This window comes from Amia ocellicauda, chromosome 2, assembly GCF_036373705.1.
Source record: "Amia ocellicauda isolate fAmiCal2 chromosome 2, fAmiCal2.hap1, whole genome shotgun sequence".
Lineage (NCBI taxonomy): Eukaryota > Metazoa > Chordata > Actinopteri > Amiiformes > Amiidae > Amia > Amia ocellicauda.
The window spans coordinates 2,846,295-2,868,307 of NC_089851.1; the positions used below are offsets into that span (position 1 = coordinate 2,846,295).

Consider the following 22,013-nt stretch of genomic DNA (forward strand, 5'->3'; position numbering starts at 1 on the left):
TGCTTATTTTCTTTACAGTGTGCTGTGACGGATTTCCTGTTTAACGTGGGTTCAACTTAGGTGGCGCTTAGGTCAACAGGTGCCCTAAATGCCGTTTCGATGATGCTAACGTGGTAGTCGGTTGTGAAATATTATACAAAGCAACACAGTATCAGCTGCTTTGTTCCATGTGTGTTTGCATGGTGCATTGCAGACTTTGCTTTGCGACTGACACATCAGATCATTCACGGGTCTGCTGTCCTTGGGTGCAAGACTCATCCAAGGCCTTGTCTATAGATTCAGAGCCTAGGGATACACATCATTAAATGGGGGGGGCAGATAACGAAACCGTTGTAGTAAAACTATAACTGTTCAAGTGCTCTAGTTCATATACGCGTACAGCTACGTGCTCAGTAAGGGCACATGTAATTCCCATCAGGTGCTCAGAAATGATCCATGGCTGCCACTGCTGTCTGTAACTGGCAGAAGCTGGAAAACGAGCGCGGTGCTCACAAAGCAGGCAGGCTCTGGTCTTTTTTTCCACCATTTGTTGGCCGTTTGCAAGGAAGCGATTGCGGGAATAAAGTGGCGCGCTTCCTTCGCATCTGCGCAACTCCTGTTTGAGTGACGTCACTCGCCTCCACGGTGCGCCAGCAAGCGCGCGAGCCCCGCCAGGCGGCCGTTGTTGCCAAGGTGACCGTTGCCATGGAGCCCACTGTGTTGTGTGCGACGCCCTGACTGTTTGGGCGGCCCCCCGTTCCTGCGATCCCATTGGCTGAACCCAAAACGGCGACCCCGCCCCCGCGAACAGACTCGAGCTCTGATTGGACAGCTCAGGGTCACTTCTTTGTCACGAGGCTTGTCTCGGTTCCGGGTCATGGACGCTTCTGATTGGTTCAACGGGCCGCGGCACGGAGGAGGTGACGCTCTTTTGTTTTCATCTCCGAAGGCGCTGATTGGTCGCGTTGTCACCTCCGAAGGCGCTGATTGGTCGGTCGGCGGTGTGTGTACGCGGCGGGAAGCCGGTGCAGGGAGAGGGCCCGGGCTCAGCTGTCAGTCAAGCCCCGCGGAGAAGCGCAGCGGCGCAATTAATACAATTAAACTAAACACAGGCGTCCAGCTCAGTGAGCCCTGAGAGACATGGTGACCAAGAATACGTGTCCATTACTGGCGCCCGCTGCACCCAGACACGGACAGGTAAGCCCGTGCGTCTCCAGAAACTAGGACATGGCATTTTAAAATATATTCTTTAAAAGTATTTTATTCTCAGTATGTATTATGGCATAGTATTAATCTATAATATTATTGAAAGTATAAAATGTCCTTTGTTGAATTGGGAGGCTTATTCATCCCTCTCTCTCTCTCTCACACACACACACACAGGTATATAATATAAATAAAATATTGTATTTAGAGGGATTTCCGTTTTGTGGTGACTGATGCTTCCCATCATGCCCCGGCATGGTTTGTTTCTGTTCGTGGGCTTGTTGACGCGGCTGCTCTGCTCGTCTGAATCTGTTTTACTGTGTCACATCCTATAGAAAATCCCTGGTTCTGACCCTGTGGTGGTGAAAAGTGCGTGCTATTTGTTTTCTTTGTGAAAAGGCATTTCGCTAATGGAGGGATCCGGGTGTGGAGGAGGCTGTGGGTACTGACCGGCCCTTGGCTGCAGGTGACTGGTCACAGGGGAAGGGGACAGCGGTCCAGCTGCCTGCCGTGGGGCGGGTCTGCTCTGCGGTTGTATTGAAACTCGGATCGAAAGGGTGTAATCTGGGTGAAAAACACATTTCCATGCATGTTTAGTTGTCATGAATTGCAAGTGCTTTTCTGCCGCAGGTTGGACCGCACTGTGTCGTGCGCGCTGAAGGAGGTAATAAACTAAGAAAGCGAGTTTAAACTGACGCTGACTGTCTGCGCTTTGCGCAGTCGCGCTGTGCTGGAGACGTCACTGGACGGAAAGTGTGCGGAGACCCTGACAGCGACGCACACCGCGCTGGTTGTCTGAAGCCCTGGCGACACAGCAGCAGCTGGGGTTGTTTTCCATCCCAAAGCGAGTGCATTTCCTGCTTCCCATGTCAGCAGTGAAAGTGCATTTCCTGTGAACCGTCTCGAATGTGCAGAACTAATGGCGGATCGCGTTTGCAGCTCCGTGTAGAGGGGAGCCAGCAGCGTCGCCGTATCGCGCCCGGACGAGCGGCCAGTGAGGGCAGTAAGTGACACCGGCCGCGGGGCAGCGTGCCACGGCGAGACAGGGCCAGCGCGGTTTTCTGCTCGACCGAACGGCACACGGGACCCATTCATGCTTATTTATGGATCGACTGCAGGTCGTATCTCCACGCAGCTCAAGTGTCCATATGCGTGTCGCGCGTGTCGCTGGCGTGTTGTGCTCGGCAGCGCGAGCTGGGCGTGACAGCGTGGGTCCCCGCGCGCCCCGCGCGCCCCGCACGGCCTGTTAAACGCACGCATTGAAAGCCGGCCGTCAGGTGTCGCAGCGAGAGAGCAGGCCGAGAGACCCGCTGTTAAAGCTGCATGCAACAGGGTGTTCGTGTGCGGCTTTTTTTCCTAAGAAAAGTGACAACTCTTGTGTTAATGCAGAGCGTCGGCATCCAGTCTGTCTTTCTGATCCGTGTTTTGCGGTGGTCTGTGAAGAAAGGGGACCCGCTGATGCTGGTCGTCTTGTGCAAGTGGGGCGCGGAATGTGCAGCAGTGCATTTCTGGATAAAATGCATAACTTTCCTCACTGAACTCCTATCAAACAGGAACAACAAAGCAACTACAGTTGGATAGTGCAGATAGGTCGCTGCAGGGTCACGCCGCACTCGGTAGCTGTGATTATATTACATGTATTTAAGATTTAGTAAATACAAGCGCGGATGTGTGCTTGCAAAGCGGGGTCAGAAAAGGGTCGCCAGTAAACAAGTGCTTGATCACCGCACTGAGCAGCGGGGCAGGCTCCGCACAGGGAGTGAGTGGGTGGCACCGGGGGGCTGTCCCCCCGCAGCACTGTGGCACTGGCAACTGGGTATCCCATGACAGCCGGGCACAGCACTCCTCGCAGGGTGCGCCACAGTGACGCCACACGCAGTGGCTGCTATACAGCTTCAAAACGAAACATTGTACTTTCTGTGCTTTTGAAATGTAGATACGTGTGTGTAAGTACGTGCCCCTTAACTGTTCATGGTCACTTATGATGTATTGCTGTATAATTACTTAATCAACTTAATTAGTCGTTTTTCTCCGAGGCTATAATAGTGAATTAGTGTGAAGTCAAAGTGACTGTTTTCACAGCTTTTGTTGGTTATTCTGTAAACCGCTGTGTGGTTTCGGTGGTGACACTGTAACTCAGTTTCACCGTCTTGTTAATATGAAGTGTATCAGCACAGTTTAGTGCTAATGAGAGTAATGCATGACCACGGAAAACTGTATTCAAAAATGTAATGCAACTATAGAGCTTTGTTCTAGGGACCTGTACTACAGATTAATTGAATGCAGACTCTTAAACAGTGCTGCAGTCTGTCCCTCTCTCTCTCTCTCTCTCTCTCTCTTCCTCCCTCCCTCCCTCTCTTGCTCTCTCTCTTTCTCCAGTGCCCTCAGTGTGTAGATATTTCGCCTCGTGTTTGGTTACTGGTCCATTGTCACAGGCTGCTGGTGTCAGCCGCTGTCTGCTCTGCATCGGTCTTGGAATATCTAATGGGCAAGACTAGCAGATTCATCTTCTCCTCCTAGATACTTCCTGTTTCTCCCATCATGGCCTGAAAAAATACTTACTTTCTTTGTGCACTTCACATTTGTTTTTTAATCGTTTCCACTCTTGGTGAACTGAAAACCTAATTTTCCCCGAGCAGAGGGTCTCTGTGTTGAAGAATCTGGATCCTCATGAACACTGCAATGGTACGCGTCTGGAGTCCGGATCGCCGTACGGTTTTCACGAGAAGATGTCCAATGGGAGTTTCTCTTTCAGCCACTACAAGCCACAGGTGACTTATAAGAGAGAGCATGATGGCGGGGGGTGTGTGTGCTCTCCCTGTGCTTGTGTAAACACTTCTCTAGGTCTCTGATTTCTGCGGTTTGCGCCACCCTCTCCCGAGAAATCCTGTGTCTTCAGTATGTGCTGGGAGTCTTTTTTTTTTTTTTTCTTGCATACATAGATCAGCTTAGGTTTTTGCAGATATATATCGGACTCCTTTTTAGCTCCTTAATTGAGTGTAATTGCAGATTACCTTCAAAATTACATTTTAACTTAATGCTTTCATTATGTTTTCACCTCCCACTAAAGATCAACTTGAAGAAGGCAAGGATGGACACACAGTTGCTTCCCCCCGCCTCGCTGAGTGGCCTCAGGGGCTCGGCCTCCACCCTGGACCCAGCACTGCTCTACAACCGCTGGTCCGTGTTCACCGATGACGCCAAGCCCTACGCTGCCTTTCCAGATGGTGGTCGACCCAGGTAATGAGAGAAAACAACGCATAACACGTGTGAAGGGCAGTGGACGTCAGTGAAGTCCATGGAGGTGCTTTTCTGTCAATGAGAGGAAAATGGAATTGGGAGACAAATTATTGTAATAATCCAAGTGCTGTTACCTGTGTATATTTAATACAGTGACGTTTGTGTTATTTTATTCACGCAGCCAAATTATTGTGTTTCCTTGTGGAAATTGGGTTTTCTTTCAGTTCTGCTTTCTCTGATGTATCTAGGCCCCAGGTTAACCTCTCCTATTCTGGAAATGGCCCGGATCTATTTGGACTGGTCTCCAGCATCCTGGAGGAGCCGAATGGATCAGAACATCTCGCTGATTGGTGAGTTTTGTAACGGGAGGAGATTGTTAGATGTGTATCATCAAAGCGTTATTCCCAAAACCTGTTGTTGTATAAAATCTTTGGCTGTTGTCAAAGGTCAGTCTGTTCTTTGGAAAGTCAGAACTCTCTTGGTGTTGCTGTAGTTATCAGCGCTGAAGGATACAGCACTCTCTCGTGTCTCTGTTTTCAATAATGTCGCTTATGCTCATAGAAACTTAAATATAATTCTTAGATTAAACTTGCAGACTTCTTTAGGGAAATGTACACAGACACACACATGACACAGACTAGACATGCAACACATGGGTAACACACATGCACACAGTTCTACATCATTTAGTTTTAAATTAATCTAAAATCTCTTCCCTGTAGGAATTCGTCCTCCAAGTTGTTCCCCTCGTGGCCGGCGGAGAGCGATGGTTACGCGCACCACCCGGAGAAGACCAAGCTCGGGAGAAACGGCTCCTCGGATTTCTCGGACGTGAACGGCTTCTATCAAGACCGCGTGCAGAAGATGCCGGAGAACCACACGGAGAGCCTGTATCAGGGTTTCCAGGGCCTCAGCCTCGTGGACTCCTGGCTCTGTGACGGCAAGAAGGAGCCCGACGGCCCCGCTGGCCCTCAGTCCTCTCGCTTTGCGAAGTGCTCCTACGCCGAGGAGCCCGTGTACAAGGGCAATTCTTTCGTGCACCGGGAGGACTTCGGCTGTGGCGAGAAGGGGTTCGACCCGTGCCGGCGGGAGTGCGGGAAGGAGAGCCTGCAGGCCGGCGGCTATGAGAAAGGGCTGGGGGATTTCAGCGCATTCGCGTCTCCCAACCGCAGCAATGGCAGCAACGGGCGGATGCAGTTCAGAGCGGAGCAGGGCCGAGAGAAGTTCTCCGGTCAGGGTGGGCCCGCGGATCCCGGAGGCTTCTGCGCGGATCTGAGCGGCCCGTCCGCCGGGGACAGCTGGGCGCAGGTGCCGCCGCGGAGGCAACACTCCTTCCAGGGGTACGAGGACTATAACTCCCCCTTGTCTCTGAAGAAGTCCTTCCCCCCACCTCGGCACTACTTCGGTCAGCAGCGCAGCAAGCTGAGCGGGGGCAGGAGCTGGCAGCCGCCTCCCGATCTCAACCTTGGCGCTCAAGATGCGTATCTTCCCTCGCGGAAACCCAGCGATCAGGTCCTGCCCGGGGCATTGGATCTGCCTTCTGACTTTGCCCGGGCCATGAGTGCCATGCTCCAGAATGGGGACTACCCGCAGCCAGCGAAGAACGGGCCCGTGTGGTCTGACGGGGGTATGCTGAGCCCATCGGGGAAGCCGGCCTCGCGGTACGGGGGGCAGAAGAGCTCGGTGGGCAGCCTGCAGGTTTCCCTCTCGGGTGTGCCCAACCTCTCGAGTGAAAACCCCGTCGGCCTTTTCCACCCACCGCCGTATTCCTCGCAGACGTCCCCGGTGTCTCCAGGTGGGAAAACGGAACGGAGGGGCAAACCGGGAGAGATCCGCCCTGGGTGCTGGCCAGGAAACGCAGGGTCCGAACACACGAATCAGAGCCCGCCTGGCGGCCACTCCAGACTAGACCCGGCAGCGACCAAAGAGCACCCGTATGGCAACCAGTCCGGCTTTCCCAGCAACTGGGGGCCCCCGCCGGCCCAGACTTCTCCGGGGGAAGAGCCAGACCGAGGCTACCCGCACCGTGGCCGGCCCTGCTGGGAGAGCCGCGATGACAGGAAGGCTGCGAGGAAGAACAACCACAACCACAACAATAACAACCACTGGTTCCCTCCGCCCCAGTATGGAGGCCCCGGCCGCCAACAGTACAACAGCTACCGCAGGAAGCAGGACCCGGATGGGGGCCACGTGTCCGACTATGTCAACTCCCAGTTCCTGCCGCCCTTCCCCCTCGGGATGTCGGACCTGAAGCGGAGCCACGGCTTCTCCCAGTTCAGCCCCCACAGCGGCAGCGGGGGGGGCGGCGGGGGCGGCGGGGGTGGTTTCCCGTTCCCCCCCTCCGGGTTCCCCTTCCCTGACCTCATGGACCTCCTGCAGTATGAGGACTTTGGCCGCCTGAGCCCCTTCGTTGGTGAGGTGTTCTGTGGAGACGTGCCCCCCCCCTATTTCGGCTTCCCTCCCCCTTTCAACAAGTACCGGCCCATGAGGAACCGCAGCGGCCCGGCCAACGAGCTGCACACGCAGTTGGAGGTGTGCTACGAGCAGTGGAGGGCGCTGGAGAAGGAGCGCAAGAAGGTACAGTAAAGCCCTGCCCGGCGGTGCGTGCAGATCGGGGGTGGCAGGGCGACACAAGGCCTGTTGTGTGGAGGATTTGCTCGTTGTCGTCTTAGCAAACGTCTTTTCCCAGGGCGACTTGCCGTTCTCGTACAGTACGGGCCACACAATGCACAAGAGCCTGTTAAAAGAAATGCAAACCAATCGATCTATATAAATATATATGTATACAGTAACCCGTCGCATATCAGACTGCCTGTCGTGATCCACTCCACACAGACGGATAAATGGCTGGGGGGGATGTGTGACGGACGCATTACTGCATTATTCAGCTTCGTTACCCCTGTTCATTTTAGTCACAAGCAGGGTGATCCACTCAGCGGGGCTCTAACCATCTTGTACTGCAAGTATATCTGCCAGATAGGTGCTTAGATAGGGACAGGTGTTTGGAACCCGCAGCTCCACTGATTCCACTCTCTCTCATTGTGACTTCCTCCTCAGACTGAGGCGGACCTGGCACGAAACTTTCCGGGAAAACGGGTGTCCAGCTCGAACAACACTCCCATCCCTCGCCTGCCAGCCAACCCCTCCCGAGTGGACCGGCTCATTGTGGACCAGCTGAGAGAGCAGGCCCGGGTGAGTGAGATCTGTGTCCGCTAACTCCGGCGACACACACACAGATGCACGCACGCACACGCACACGTGCACACACACACACACAAGTGCATGACTTAGACATACACTGCCGGTCAAATGTTTTAGAACACCCCTCAGTTCATGTCCGGTGAATAACCTGAAATGGTACAAAGGTAAGCGGTAAATGGCCAGAGGTAAAAAAAAAAGAAAAAAAGTTTAGGTTTCCAAAAACTGAAAGATAATGTAAATTTCAGAGTTATATACTGTGTTACTACACCCTCTTAAGCAGTATTTGGCAGTGTTGCACGCAGCTCCTGTGCATAGAAGTTACACTATTCCTACAATGTGCACATCGTTTGAAAGCTTATTCTCTTGACTACCAAGTGCGTTTCATTCTCAAACACATCCGATTACAGTGTCCGTGTCCCCGCCGTCATACAGAGCCCGGGGGTAAATGCGCAGTCTGACCCGGGGGGGTCCCATTCAGACGTCAGAGATCACTCAGTTTCGATCACATTTCTTTGCAAATATGCATGGTTTTATCAGAACAACCTAATGATTAATCCAGTATATATTATTTGATGTTCTATCAAACACAGAGAAGTTCAGATCCAGTGATGTAAAATCGCTGTGTATTAGTATAATGTAAACAGAGTTTTCCATCTTGACATGTTGAGCTCTCTACGGGTGTGTGTTGCTTCTACCAACACATAGATGGTCTTGTTTTGATCAGTAGACTCTGGTTCCAGAATATGTCACGATTGTCAATATTTTCTGAGATTGTATTCCTACTCGGACCACGTATCCCCTCTCTCCCCCATTTCGGGGGGGCGTAAATACGGGGGATTACGTATGAAAATCAAATTTTTCACATCAGAGAATGCTTCACACCGAGTCCCAACTTTCATGGGATACCAAACACTTGGCAAACAACACACCAGTGAAGAGCACACATGGGATTAAAGAGAAGCACATGGATTTGCCGCCTTTCAAGGGTACCAGAGGGGTTTGTCAGCTTAAGGGGTTACATTTTGTTAAAACGATTCCATGATTTCTTTATTATCTCCAATTGTGTATTTGTTCTATGCTTTAATTTCAGAGTACACTGAGACATTCAACTGTGTACATTTCAATAAAAACTGGATAAAGTGAGGTGTTTTTGACCGGTAGTGTATATTGGGGGGGGGGGGGGGGGGTTGGTAACGAGGCACCGTTATCGAGAGCAATACAAGAGGTTCCCCGAAATGTACGCCAAACCCCGTTCTGTCCACAAGCTCTCAGTTTCACAATTTGTCTATTCTCAGGTGCTAACGCTGATCGGGAAGATGGAACGCCTGCGCGGTGCCCCCGTCCACGCCAACATATCGACCACTCTGGAGCGGCACTTCGAGTTCATCCAGGTCACCCAGGCACGCCGCAAGGACGAGATCGTGAACGCGGCCAACCGGCAGAGGCAGGGGGCCCCGCGGTATAACGACGACAAAGGTAGGATCGCCACCATGGCCACACGTCTCTGCTGTGCTAGTCCGGAGCATATCGACTCATCCTTCTGCACAGAGTTTCGAACTTGAAATGTAGTGCTGAACACTACATAAGAAAGTGGGCAATGGAAAAGAGGCCGTTCGCCCCATCGTGCTCGTTTGGTGTCCATTAATAACTAAGTGATCAAGGATCCTATCCAGTCTGTTTTTGAATGTTCCCACATTGTCTCTTCAGCCACATCGCTGGGGAGTTTGTTCAGATTGTGACGCCTTTCTGTGTGAAGAAGTGTCTCCTGTTTTCTGTCTTGAATGCCTTGAAGCCCAATTTCCATTTGTGTCCCGGGTGCGTGTGTCCCTGCTGATCTGGAAAAGCTCCTCTGGTTTGATGTGGTCGATGCCTTTCATGATTTTGAAGACTTGGATCAAGTCCCCACGTAGTCTCCTCTGTTCCAGGGTGAAAAGGTTCAGGTCCTCAGTCTCTCAGTAGGACTTTCCCTTCAGACCTGGAATAAGTCTGGTTGCTCTCCTCTGAACTGCCTCTAGAGCAGCGATATCTTTCTTGAAGTGTGGAGCCCAGAACTGTCCACAGCATCCAGATGAGCTCTAACTAGTGCATTGTACAGTCTGAACATCACTGCCCTTGTTCTCAATTCTACACTTTTGACAATATACCCTAGCATCGTGTTTGCCTTTTTTATTGCTTCCCCACATTGTTTGGATGGAGAAAGTGAGGAGTCCACATAGACTCCTAGGTCTTTCTCATGCGTTACTTCATCTAGTTCTATTCCTCCCATAGTGTAATTATAGTGGACATGTTTGTTACCTGCTTGTCCACATTGAATTTCATCTGCCAGGTGTCGGCCCACAACTGAATGTTATCTAAGTCCCTCTGAATAGCCTGTGCTGCTGAGATTGTATCAGCTGAGTCACCTATTTTAGTAATTTGGTATCGTACAGACTCGCCCGATACGATTCAGGTTAAACCTGTCTTTCGGTAGTGGACGGCAGGTCCAGCACAATATGCAGGTCTGAGATGTAGCGTTGGATGTAGCGAGACGGTATAGAGACCCATTGTGAAGTGATTGATATTGTGTGCTCTCATGTGTGAAAAGTGTGTAAGTGTAAGTGTGCCGTCTCTTCCCCAGATGTCCTGGCCCTCGCGGCGGCCATCAAGGAGCTGGGCGGGATCACCCGTAAAGCCCGCACAGCCCTGTGGTGCGCCCTGCAGATGACCCTGCCCAAGAGTAGCGTGGGGGCGCCAGCCAGGCAGGCGGAGCTGGAGAGGGCGCTGCGGGAGCTGTGCAACCCCGTCGAGGGAGAGGTGCAGGGCCGGGGGGGCGACGAGACGCCCCTGAGAGCGGAGCTGCAGCCGGAGAGAACGGAGGAGGAGCGTCCGGGGCCAGGCAGGGAGGGCCAGGGAGAGCAGGATTCCAGGGTGTCCGGCGAGTGACACCTGTGGGCTTGGGATCTGGCGGTGCATCATGGGAAATCTCCTGGTTATCTAGAACAATCGTAAACACACACACACAAGGAGGAGGTGAGAGGTGGGAGGTGCATGTCGTGCCTCCTGGTGTGAAAGGGTCTTTGGGAGACGCCTGTCCTGCAGCTCGAGGTACAGACGTCGTGCCGTCGCTCCGCCAGGTCCACTCCGTGTCGCACAATTGGTGTCTCCGTTTCCTGTCCGTCTCTGTGTTCGCTCCGTTTACAATTTACAATAGTTCTTTATGTTCTTTTTCTTCCCCCAAGGTGCTATTATGGGGAGGTTAGGGCGTGCTCCTTACTGCTGAATCACCTGCTGTAAGGACCGCTCTTAACATGGTCAGTTATCTTCACCTTCTCCAGTAGTTCATACTTCCATGGTGTCTATTGTAGATTGTTTTTTTTCTCTAAACAGCAGAAGTGACTAATAACTAAAAATAACAAGTCGGTGTAACTCCTGTAGCGATCGTGGTTGGGGGTGGGATCGCAGTTCTGTCAGTTGCTCTGGAGCGGGTCATGGGTTCAACTCTCTTTACTTTCCTTCTATATACGTTTCTTAGCAAGTCTTCTTCCGCAGTGTTAAAAAGCGAGGGATGGAGGCCGGCAGTTAGATCGCTGCTAGCCTCCGCGAGTTCCCCTACATCCAAAGACCGCGCCGTATTGTAGGGTGCAGTTCTCCATGCTCAGCCCACCGTCAAGTGCCAAAAACAAGGTGTCTGCAATCTCTCGTACCCTGAATGTTACTCCTGATCACATTTCAGTAGTTTGTTGTGTTGTTGTTGTTTACTAAATGCATTTATATTCATGTTGCACTTTTCTGTAGCCTGTTAGTCCTTCCAAGCAACTGCAGAACTGTTTTCCTCTCCCGATCTTTTGGGTGTATTAAGTGACATTTCCCATGATGCAGTGGGCTAAGTTGCAGGTAGCCTTTGTTCAGTGCGAATGTCTCGACTACAGAAGAGCTTTTAAAGCCGTAGCAGAAGATCGATACCGAGTTGTTTGAATTGTATTTTTATTGACTTACACGTGGTATTACTTTAAATGTTAGAAGAGCTGTTTCTCAGGATTAGTATTTTGACATACTAACACCTTTTGGTGGCTAAATATAAGTAAATCTGAACTTAGTATGCACTTAAATCTATATTTTATGACATTAAGGGAATTATAATTTTCAAAAGCATTCCATATTTATTTTAATGATTTAAATTGTTTATTTAAATGTAGTGTAATGTTTAATGCATTTAGTTACTCAAAACCTTCCTGTTAGATCAGATTTAACGATATTTACTCAGGAAATGTATATTAAATATTTAGTTTTTGGGTTATGTGTGCAAGGTGTTTTCACAAAGCTAACTATACTAAGTTACCAAAGCTATTATTGTTGAACTGGTTGTTATTAATAAGTTTGTTTAATTTTATTTTCAAATGTAGCAGTATATTTAAATATATATATATCAAAGCTAGTCAATTAGTCTTTGGACTTCGGCTTAGACAATCACTAGAGATTTATGTCTTAAAACACGCATCGTGAATGTAGAACAAATAACTTTAAAGAAAAAAAGCAAATTTGAGATCAGGAAAAAACTAAATGTTTAACAGGTCCGACATTTCTATCGCACATGTCAATACTGTATTGAAGACTTTTAACACTTCAACAATTGTGTAATGCATTTAGATGTTTTGTATGTTTTGATGTGAGTGAAGGCCCCATGTCCTGTCCCGGAGGCGCCCGTGTCTGGGGTTTTCAGCTCTCTCCAAGGGACCGAGACTCTCCAAACCGGGAAGATTAGTTCGATTGGTTCGGTTTAGATCTCCGGTGGACCGGAAACCCAAAGACCCTGCGATCTTGTGCAGGACCAGGGTGGGGGCCGCTTGTAAACTGTTGATGCATGTAGTTCGAATAATAGTTCCAGTCAATACTTGCAGTTCAAATGCATTTAAAAGTGGGATGTCGAAAGAGGGGTCCTGCGCAATTTTAACTTTGAAAAACAATAATGTCGCAGGGAGTAAATCAGGAGAAATAACAGTCTAAATATTTCACTACAACAAACAAGCGGAGAACGATCCTCTGGGTTTATTAATCTGTACGCTGCGTTATCCCAAATAACTATTCGTTTATGTCAATGAATAAACTACCTATTGAATAATCCATTGATATCGGTATCCAAACTGCTCGTGTGTGTCCAGATCAGAGAATATGTGCGTCTGTTAATGTGCCGTTATAGTTTCACGTTCGCCTGAAATGAATCGAACTCGGACAGCTATTGAGTTTTGATATCTCTTTGCACTTTTACGTTTCCTATTTCTGTAGATCATTTGATTAGTTGTATCTACCTCATTTTCACTGTAGCTTAAGGCATCTGTCCCAGAACAAAGTGTCTGGACTGTGCATTGGAGTTTATCATTATAAACGAGTTTATGATGAGGTGGATTCTGTCGCACATCTGTGTTGATTTTATAGATGGTCTGAACATTGAGCATTTACTTCTGCATCATGTTGACTCTGAGATACAAACCTGTGTAAACTGAACCACTACCACTTTGTAATGAGAGGGGAACAAATCAGACCATCTATAAACTGGACATTGATTTAAATCTCATACGCAGCAGGTTACAGGTAAACAAATCCCAGAGGGTCTAATTTGAGTTTCTTAATTAAACTGGAATATATTGATTTGATTTGATTCAATACATTTAGTGTGCCATAGGATCTTAATTTGTGTTTTATTTCCTTCTGAAATTAAGTTAAAACAGTTGTGTTTTTATCGCAAGTTGTGTATAAAATAAAATGTTGATTTGCTTGTGCATTAAACTTAGAATGTGTTTACATTGATTTTTATATATTGTTTTGTAGCCACAGCGGTTGTTTTGTGTAGTTCTCTATGAATGTAAAGGGTCTGTAGATCAGGAAGTTCTGTATTGATGTGTTCGGTATGTGTTACGGTAAAGAGAATTGGAAAGAATTAATTTTAATCAGTTTGGAGTGGATTGTATTATGGTAAATGTGCCTTTTAATATTTTTCCCAAAACGGTGAAGAACTGTGCATACTATATTCTACACCTTTCTTTTTACTCAGTATATGTTACGGTTAATTATTTAAAATTGTGACTTTTGCGGTTTTGTTAATTTCCTTCTCGTTTTGATTGATTGTGTCTTCATTTTGTTTTTTAAAACAGTTCAGCGGTTTGGTGTGTGTTAGGAGAAAGTATAGTATACATGTAGCATGATGGTTTTACTTTATATAAAGTACTTATTTCTGTAGTTGACTATTGGCCTTCTTTTAAATGCATGTGATAACAGGCATTAGGGTTACTGTGGTCAGAGGTCAGGAAAGCCCACTGGAAACAAGAGTCCCGTTTGCAGACTTCCCCAGTAGTTACTGAACACGAGACAAATTGGGGTTTTACATAAAGGAGGCGATGTAATATAGTGGGCTCGCTTTTTCTCACAAACTCCAGGTTATACTTTTGATATTTGAAATTGAGCGAGAGAAATGAAATGTGTTCACTGCTTTTACAGAAACGTCCGAGATAAATTGTTGGGTAAACCCTGAAGTATCGAACATGGATAAATGCTAAAGGATTGAACATGAGCACATTGAAGATGGCCTGAATGAAAAACAGGCGTTGTCGAACTGGGATAGTGTTTATTGGGGTGTTTATTTGTTTCGGGGGTCGTGGCCTCAACCTGTAGGCAATTGGAGCTGCAGTCTTATATCATTCATATCAGGCAATATGGTTGCATTACTCATTGTATAAGTTTTTATCAGTGTTGCAAATAGTCCCAATAAGCATTCAGCAGACCATTTACTTTACCCCTCTGTAAATTAGATCAAATGTGAAGCTTTGACTAAGTGCCCATGAAGGCGTTGTTAATCTCTTGTGAGTTTTCTGACATGGAAGATGGCACAGTAACGTGTTCTCTCTCTCGCTCTCATGTTAGTGACCAGGTGGAATAACACATTATTTGTGTGACACTAAATCTGTAAGCTCCACATTCCCTTGAAACATGAATTTTACTTAATTGTTTGTGACAGTTTTTGCTGTTTGGGTCTAGCAGATTGAGATCTGGACATTTCTCTTTTACACCAGTTTAGTTTTTTCCTGCCATCAGTTGAGGGGAGCTTAAGCCCGAATGTTCCCGTTGGAAGGTTATTTGAAATGTAGCACCAGGTGAAATTGAGTATAGGATGCATATAAACGTGTTTTAATGTGGAGCTTTAAAGTTCACAGCTATTTCCTTCCAAGTTGCTGTTCTCTATCTCATGAGGTACAGATGACGTTTACTGGACTGCAGTGCTGTTGACCAGGGCACAGGGACCATTCAGACTTTTTCTTATTACAATGAGAAAAAGTTATGTTTTCTAATGGAAGTGCAGGGGGAAGAATGTGTTCTGCAGTTGTGTGGAGAGATTTTAAGTTGCAGGACGGGGCGTCTGCAAACCGTGTTTGGATCGGTCTTGGCCACTTGCTCTCTGAGCTGTGCATATACGATGAGCAGAATTTCAGTTTGCATTGTTGTGAACCCATTGGGGGGGTGTTTGGGCAGATGACTGTCCTTGTGTTCAATAAAACCAGTCGATAGCACTTTCTTTGACCTTCTGTTGCTTGGAGGCTGTGGTTTTTACTTCAGTTCGATGTTGCAGTACTTAATTTCACAATGAAGCTTTTTTTTTTGTAAGAATGTCTTTGCTTGTATTCGAGGTGTGATTTGAGACCTGTGTCCTGACCTGTAGAGGTGGGATAGACTGAAATCCAGTACATCTCTTAGCTACAATACACTGTAATGTGAAATGAGTACAGGTAGACCGTAGTCTAAAAGAAGCTTTTTATTTTATGAACAAACAATGCAAGTTGTCTGTGTTTTTATTATGATTTATTGTATACTTTGTTTTCAAAATGAGGTGCAGTCTCTAGGGAAGGTGTTTAGTGGCGTTTTCTTAACCCCTGACATATCAGCCCACTAACAGGTATTTTTTTATTTCAGGTTAATCGGCATTTAATGGCAGATTTTAAACTGGCATGGAATGTATTTTATGCAATAATATTGACTTTTGAAGACCACAAATGTTTATAAGCGTGTGTATCTAGTGTATCACAGTGAATTTACAACCATTGTTTTGTTGTTTTTGTTCTATTAATTTGTGGAATTCACAGCCTTTTAAGATGTTTGTAGTTTGTAGTTGCAGGCAACAGGAATGTGTCCGTACAGATTCCCATGCGTTTGCGGCCGCACTTTGCAGACTTCTGAGGGTACCAGAAAGGGACATTTTAAGAGATTAATTAAATCCAATGCTTTTTCCTGCAGCTGACAAGAATATGACCTCTGCTGAAAAGTCTGTCGTTGTGTTGACATGGGTTCCCCAGAAAAGTCTTACTAACATCTATTGTTAGCAATGATTTAAATATATAAATATAAAAATGAAAATATAAATTGTATCCTGCTTTTCTCAAAACTTGATAATCCATATGTGCAGAATTCAGCCTTAATTCAGCCTTAAAGCTTAATCGTCAAGAATCAAGACCAGTCCATTCAGTCTGAATTATGACGTGTGGCTGAAGAAAACTCATTTTAACACCCTGACAGCTGCTTCTCAGCCCTGATGACCAATAGGACTCAAGTGCTTAATTAAAGACAAGGGTATGACATCCAAATCGCACTTCCAATTGTATTAATTCATTGCAGAACAGCGAATGCAGAATTGTGCTTTTAGAATCATCATAAAAAGTGACTGAATGTATGTGAGCTCTTAGAATTGAACTAAACCAATATCACAGTTACTTTTGTGCTTCAGCTCTTATAAAAACATACTAACAAACAAGGCTTAAATATAAGAGAGCTTAGGGCAAACGAATGTACCGATTGTTCCTGCAGCTTGTACCGATGCTGGCTCTGAAGTCTGGGCCGGCCCATGTCCTGGGGAAACCCTGTTGTCTGCAAAGTGTCAGGACTGTAAAAGTGAAACAGTAAGAGGTATGGAGAATAAACGGAGCACGGTGGCGAATGAAATCTTCTTAGTGCCTAACAATCCCATATTGTGCTCCTTGAACCCAGTAGCAGCTCTCTATGTTGTGGGTCAGTAAAGGGATGTTTTGCTTTGCGACAGCCGTGTGGCTCTAGAGTAGCATGTCTAAAGATGTGTGTTGTGCTGCTGCTGTGCCTTTGCTGTACACTATGACTGTGTAGCTTGTCCTGCTAGTACGTCTCGGATTCATAGCATCCATCGCCCTGACAATATCAGTAGTTTGCAAAAGGTCTTTTAAGGAATATTTTTTTCTCTTTTGGAAATGTAGAATATTCTTGTTTGTTTGTGTGTGTGTGTGTGTGTGTGTTGAGACCTTCCCCCAATCTCAGTTTGGTAAAACCCATAACAGTATTGATTTGTATTGTTGATCTGCGTAGAGTGGCTTTGTTTCAGCCTTTGCTGTGACCGCGGTTTTGGTGGGTCTGTGGACCGAAAACCCCTCCTACCAGGAAGCGTGGGTGATGTTTTCAAAAGGACTGGTAATGATGTTACCGAGCAAGTGGCCGTGAGAGCAGAGGAGGTTTGCTTATTGCATTGAAACACGCTGTAATGGGCAGTAGGTGGCACTGTGACTCAAACAGAGAAATAATAATGTTGCGAATCAGCTACGATTCCAAAGGGTTTCCTTCACCTTTGTCTCCGGTCACTGTGGCAACGTGCAGGTTAGCAGAACAGGCTTCTCAACTGCCAGCTGGGCAGTGAGAGACGCTGTCCTTCTGTGCTTGCGTGTTTCTCCTACATTTATTTAAACCTGTCATCTGTCCCATACTTTTGATAATTTAAGTTTAAATATTCACAATTTTACAAGATCTCAATCCCTTTGTACAGATATAAAAGAGCCTCTCGGACTACTCCAAAGATTTGAATAAGCTAAGCACAAGAACGTTGTAGTTGCAGGATCGAGGAGGAGGAGAAAGTTTATTGTAAGTTACTGAAATAAACTACAGGAGCTCCAGCACTCCTAGTGAGAATTGTAACGCAGCTAACATTTCAGATATGGACACTTCTTTCTGGGATGTTTATTTAGAAGTGTCATGGAGCAAGACCGCTCTTCTTTGTGTTGTATTTGGTTGTTGTCATGCGTTGGTCAACCTGTCCCAAAAAGTGTACACTTTAGAGAACAGAAGAGGGTTACGGGCCACACAAGGACTTCACGGTGCGCTCTGTGTTACTCTCTGAGGTTTGAGAAGCTATATAACTTGGTGGGAAACCCAGAGTAATGTAAATGTTGCTCGGTAGGGGGAGCTGGTGAGACCAAATCATTGAATCTGCTGATTCCTGTACAACAGACGCCACTATAATGATTATAGACGTTGAATTTCAAATCTACCAAGTACTGTGTACTGTGCGTGAGTGTGAGTGCGTGTAAATCCAATGCCCTCTGTTTTTTTTTAAACTATATGCTTGTTTTGGAAGTTTTAATCCTGGCATTTCAATAATGTAAACCTTAGTCAGTGCTGTTTTTTTGGGGGGCAGTTGGGGTGGTTTTGGGTTCCTGTTTATGGCATTCCTGTTGAAATATCTGAGGAATGTACCAGGCCGAAATCGATCTCTGCACGTTGCGTCATCATGAGGCGGAGACCTGTGCGTGTCCGTGAACATTGCAGTGCTCTCTCTGGTGCTGTCGTGGTGCCTAAACACTTCGTCTACAGATCTCGAGAGTCTTAAGTGAGAAGCGGGATGCGTCGCCAGTCTGTCCCGTCAAGAAAGTAACACATTAAACTGAAGATTAGAGTCAATGAAAGCCAACCATGTAGAGATTAACCAAATGTTTTATAATAAAGCACCTAAATCCAAGGCGGTTTTTCAAGCTTTCGGTTGAAAGTGTGTGTGGGTTAAATTTCGAACCGATATACTGTACGTGTGCCACAGATGGCCAGTCTACAAACTGGAGTGACGTATAACATGCTGATCTAATGACAATAAGCTGTTCTGCTGGTAGCTGGTCTTTCTATCGATGTACTGTTCCAGTAAAGGTCCCGATTTGAAAGCACTGTGATTTTACTGTGCACTTTTGGTTTAATTCCCCCAGCTTCTTTGCAGAGAGCGAATGAGAAACTCTGATGGTGTGAAAGGTTACAAAGCCCCATATCTTTTTTAATTTTCTTATGCCAAAATACACCCACAAAAATGAGTTTTTTTTTTCCCCCTCTAAAAATGAAAATAACAAATGCCAAGAAAAGATATTGCATCGATCAGTTTGTTTAGTAAAGCTTGACGGTAAAGTTTTATTAAATTTATTTTTTCTACTTAATGTATTTTCTTAAGCAATTCAGGGGGCAAATATCACAGACACTGATTGTAGAGTAGATGAAACAAAATGAATGCTATTGATCTGGTCTCGGCCTTGCGCATCATTAGATGATTTCATTTCTGTTTCTGGTTTAATTATGACCTATAACCTTCTGTTTAAATCTGGAGAGCTGTGAGAATTTGCTGTAATGTTTTGTACTGGTACTGTTGGGAATCTGCCTTGCCGGTCAACTGTATGAAGCTTGTCCATCGATCCACGAGGACTTTCAAGTGCTGAAGTTTGTTTTATTTAGTTTTTTTTTAAATAATTATTTTATGGTATCTCAGAGATGCATTAAAACTAAAACAAATAAAGAAAAGCAAACAAATGTTAATGATGTTTAAAATAAATTTAGCACATTACTGACAAAATAATAACAATAATAAAGTTATTACTTTGATGTTACTGGTTTCACAGCCTCTTTAGTTACTGTGTCCACTTGGCACTGAAAACTTGTGTTAAAGTACAAGCTGTGTTTTGTGTTAAAGTACAGCTGCACTTGACTCCGTTCAGTCATGTTCTGGGGGGGGTTAAGGGTGTGTTTACAGGGACGGGGAGGATGTTTACCAGAAGGTGCAGAAAAGATTTACAGTTCTCCTCCTCACCGCCTGGGTCTGGTGACAGTCCACAGACACTGCGACTTGGACTCGAGGTTGCACCCTTTTAATATATGACCCAGTCCTGTACAGCTCCGGGTTGGTCTGTCATCGATTCATTTGACAGGTTATTTTAACTTTCAAGAATAAGTAATTTACTTTTACATGTAGGTTTTTAAAGATGTTGCAAGATGAACAAATCGATCAAATTGCCCTCAAAATAGTCGAATTCTGTTCAAATGGGCACTTCCTGAAACCATTGTATTGGGATGTCTATTTATTATTATTAATAATAATAATATTATTATTATGTATTTCTTAGCAGACACCCTTTTCCAGGCGACTTTACACAAGAAGCATTTTAGATCATTACAAAAGTGCAGTAATACAATCAAGACGATTCCACGGGCTGGTATTAAAAGTGGGACCGGCGTTTTTGCCGAGCACATTGTCAAATGGGGAACCGAGCCCGGTGCTGTGCTGTAGCCGAGCGTGGGCCAGGACGGTGTGGCCGGGACACATCCTACCTAGGCCTGCGAACAAGAAGAGGAGTCTGGAAGCACAAGTGTGTGACCGGCTGTCCGGGGAGTCCCAGCAGGGTTCAGGTTGTTGAGCGTTACGGAGATACCCGAGAAGCGGAGCTGGCGTCCGTCGAGGGCGAAGGGGGGATTATTTGAGATAAACAAGCGTGTAGAGTTCCTGCCTGGCAAATTACTTTATTCATTTTATTTATTTATTTATTTATTTATTTATTCTGGTGGCTTTTCTGATTTAATCCTCACTTACACAGGCAGGCTGAATTAAAATGAAAGCCCACCCCATACCTGGAATAGCGCAACGGCTCTCTTACACCCATTTGTTTTAGTTGACTAATTAGAAAAGGGGGTTCTCTCTCCTCTTTGTACCCCAGTTAGGAATCGCCTGTTGATATTTAGCCAGCCTTCCCAGCATGCTTCCACACTGACCTTGGGGAGCTGAAGGCACCTTAATTCAGCTTAATTTCTTTCGGGGCGCAGCGCTCTTACCAAACAAGTCTCCAAAGATCGCTCGACAGAGTCCGAGACGGGTACAGACAATACAGGAATGTGTCGGAGATCACGGCACCGAAATAGTCCTACAGCAGAGATCACCGCCTTTTAGCCTCAATTTCCCCGTGTGATGAAGACCAGGCCCCCTTCTCCCTCTTCCAGAAAATCGGTTTAGACAAGGGGGGAGGGGACGGACTGGTCATATTCTTCTCTTCAAAGGCAGATGACGGGCGAAGGTCAGAGATGCCGGAGGAGCAGAAATGTGCTGGATCATTGAAACGCTCTGGCAGCTGAGCGACGCGACAGGTGTGTGAGTGAGAGAGTGAGCAGGGCCGGCCGGGCCGGAGCTCAGCGGCCCTCGATCTGCCTGGGGCTGACTGTCGAACGATTGGCGTATGCAAGAGACGCACATACTCTCACACACAGGGCAGAAAGATGCAGGCATAGAGACTCGCAAACGCACCCTGGAGAACACAAAAGATACCCAACTACATGACTCGCTGTGGAGTTGACTGACGCTGTTGTGTCGTACGCATGTCATGCCTCACATGCCTGCACAACCACTCGCCTCATTTGTGTTACATGTGGCGTGACAGACAGTTGTACCTGTTCATGAGTTCCTCACAACACACTGGACTGCATTTGTCTGTCACCTCCACACACATACCTCAAAAATAATCTACATCCTTTTTTTTTATCCAGCTCTTGCACGGACAATAATATTTTTACTATCCTTAACTCCTGGAGTTGGGGGTGTGGGGAGATCATGGTTCAGTAGAAAATCACTGGGCTTTGGTATTCCCTGAGCATGTTTCTATACTTCCTAGAGAGTAGGCATCCTTAGCATTTGGATATAAAGCAAACTGGTGTGGTGTGTGTGTCTACAATCAGAGATGGAGCATGCAATCACACACACACACACACACAATTGTCCTGCGGCTGCATCCCCGATCGGTGATCACCATTAGCATAATGGTTTTCATTGTGGCAGCAGTGGTGACAGCCTCTCGCCGCCCACAGTGAGGGGCTGATGGGGAGGCGGGTCTGTCAGCAGGGGACCCACCGCAGAGAGCCATCAAGAAAAGGGCAGATTTGTCTGTTTATTTTATTATTTTTTTACCTACAGTGCAGATTACATTAGTATCTGTATCTGCCTGAATAAATGAATAAATACATTTTAAAAAGCTGTTTCTATCAAGACAGAATACTGATGTATGATTTTTTTTGTTTTGTTATTTTTTATGCAACAACAACAAAGATGTTTCCGTCTGAGTTATTGAACATGTCTGACATACCTGTCCCACCTTAACTAGCCTGTTTCCCCTTATCTCTGCTGTTGGTCCTCTGCCTATAACACAGTTTCAGAGCTCATGACCTTGTGCTGTGTCGACCGGCCGAGGCCTGGCCTGCGTGGCCCGGTACTGAGATGCCCAGGAGCCCGAAGCTCGAGTCTGAAGACCTGTCAGGCCACACTTAAAAGATCCTGTGGTCAT

General features: G+C 46.5%; 1 protein-coding gene across 2 annotated transcripts; it reads left to right on the plus strand.

Annotated features, from left to right (window-relative positions):
• Window positions 1-954: 954 nt before the first annotated feature.
• On the plus strand, window positions 955-19,301 carry LOC136762467 (meiosis-specific coiled-coil domain-containing protein MEIOC). Of its 2 annotated transcripts, none has more exons than XM_066716240.1 (8): window positions 955-1,176; window positions 3,825-3,956; window positions 4,256-4,425; window positions 4,674-4,775; window positions 5,148-7,002; window positions 7,483-7,617; window positions 8,922-9,102; window positions 10,244-19,301. In XM_066716240.1, the coding sequence occupies exons 1-8, from the start codon at window positions 1,120-1,122 to the stop codon at window positions 10,546-10,548; spliced, it is 2,937 nt and encodes a 978-aa protein (XP_066572337.1). In that variant the 5' UTR covers window positions 955-1,119; the 3' UTR covers window positions 10,549-19,301. The 2 variants fall into 2 exon arrangements, with proteins under 2 accessions (XP_066572337.1, XP_066572338.1); XM_066716241.1 differs by lacking the exon at window positions 955-1,176 and adding an exon at window positions 1,793-2,188.
• Window positions 19,302-22,013: the final 2,712 nt, after the last annotated feature.

Bases quoted from the DNA above. Each gene is read 5' to 3' on its own strand.
- LOC136762467 (XM_066716240.1), top strand. From the start codon at position 1,120: ATGGTGACCAAGAATACGTGTCCATTACTGGCGCCCGCTGCACCCAGA. The intron at 4,426-4,673 runs GTAATGAGAGAA...TGATGTATCTAG, and splicing joins CCAGATGGTGGTCGACCCAG to GCCCCAGGTTAACCTCTCCT. The intron at 7,618-8,921 runs GTGAGTGAGATC...GTCTATTCTCAG, and splicing joins AGCTGAGAGAGCAGGCCCGG to GTGCTAACGCTGATCGGGAA.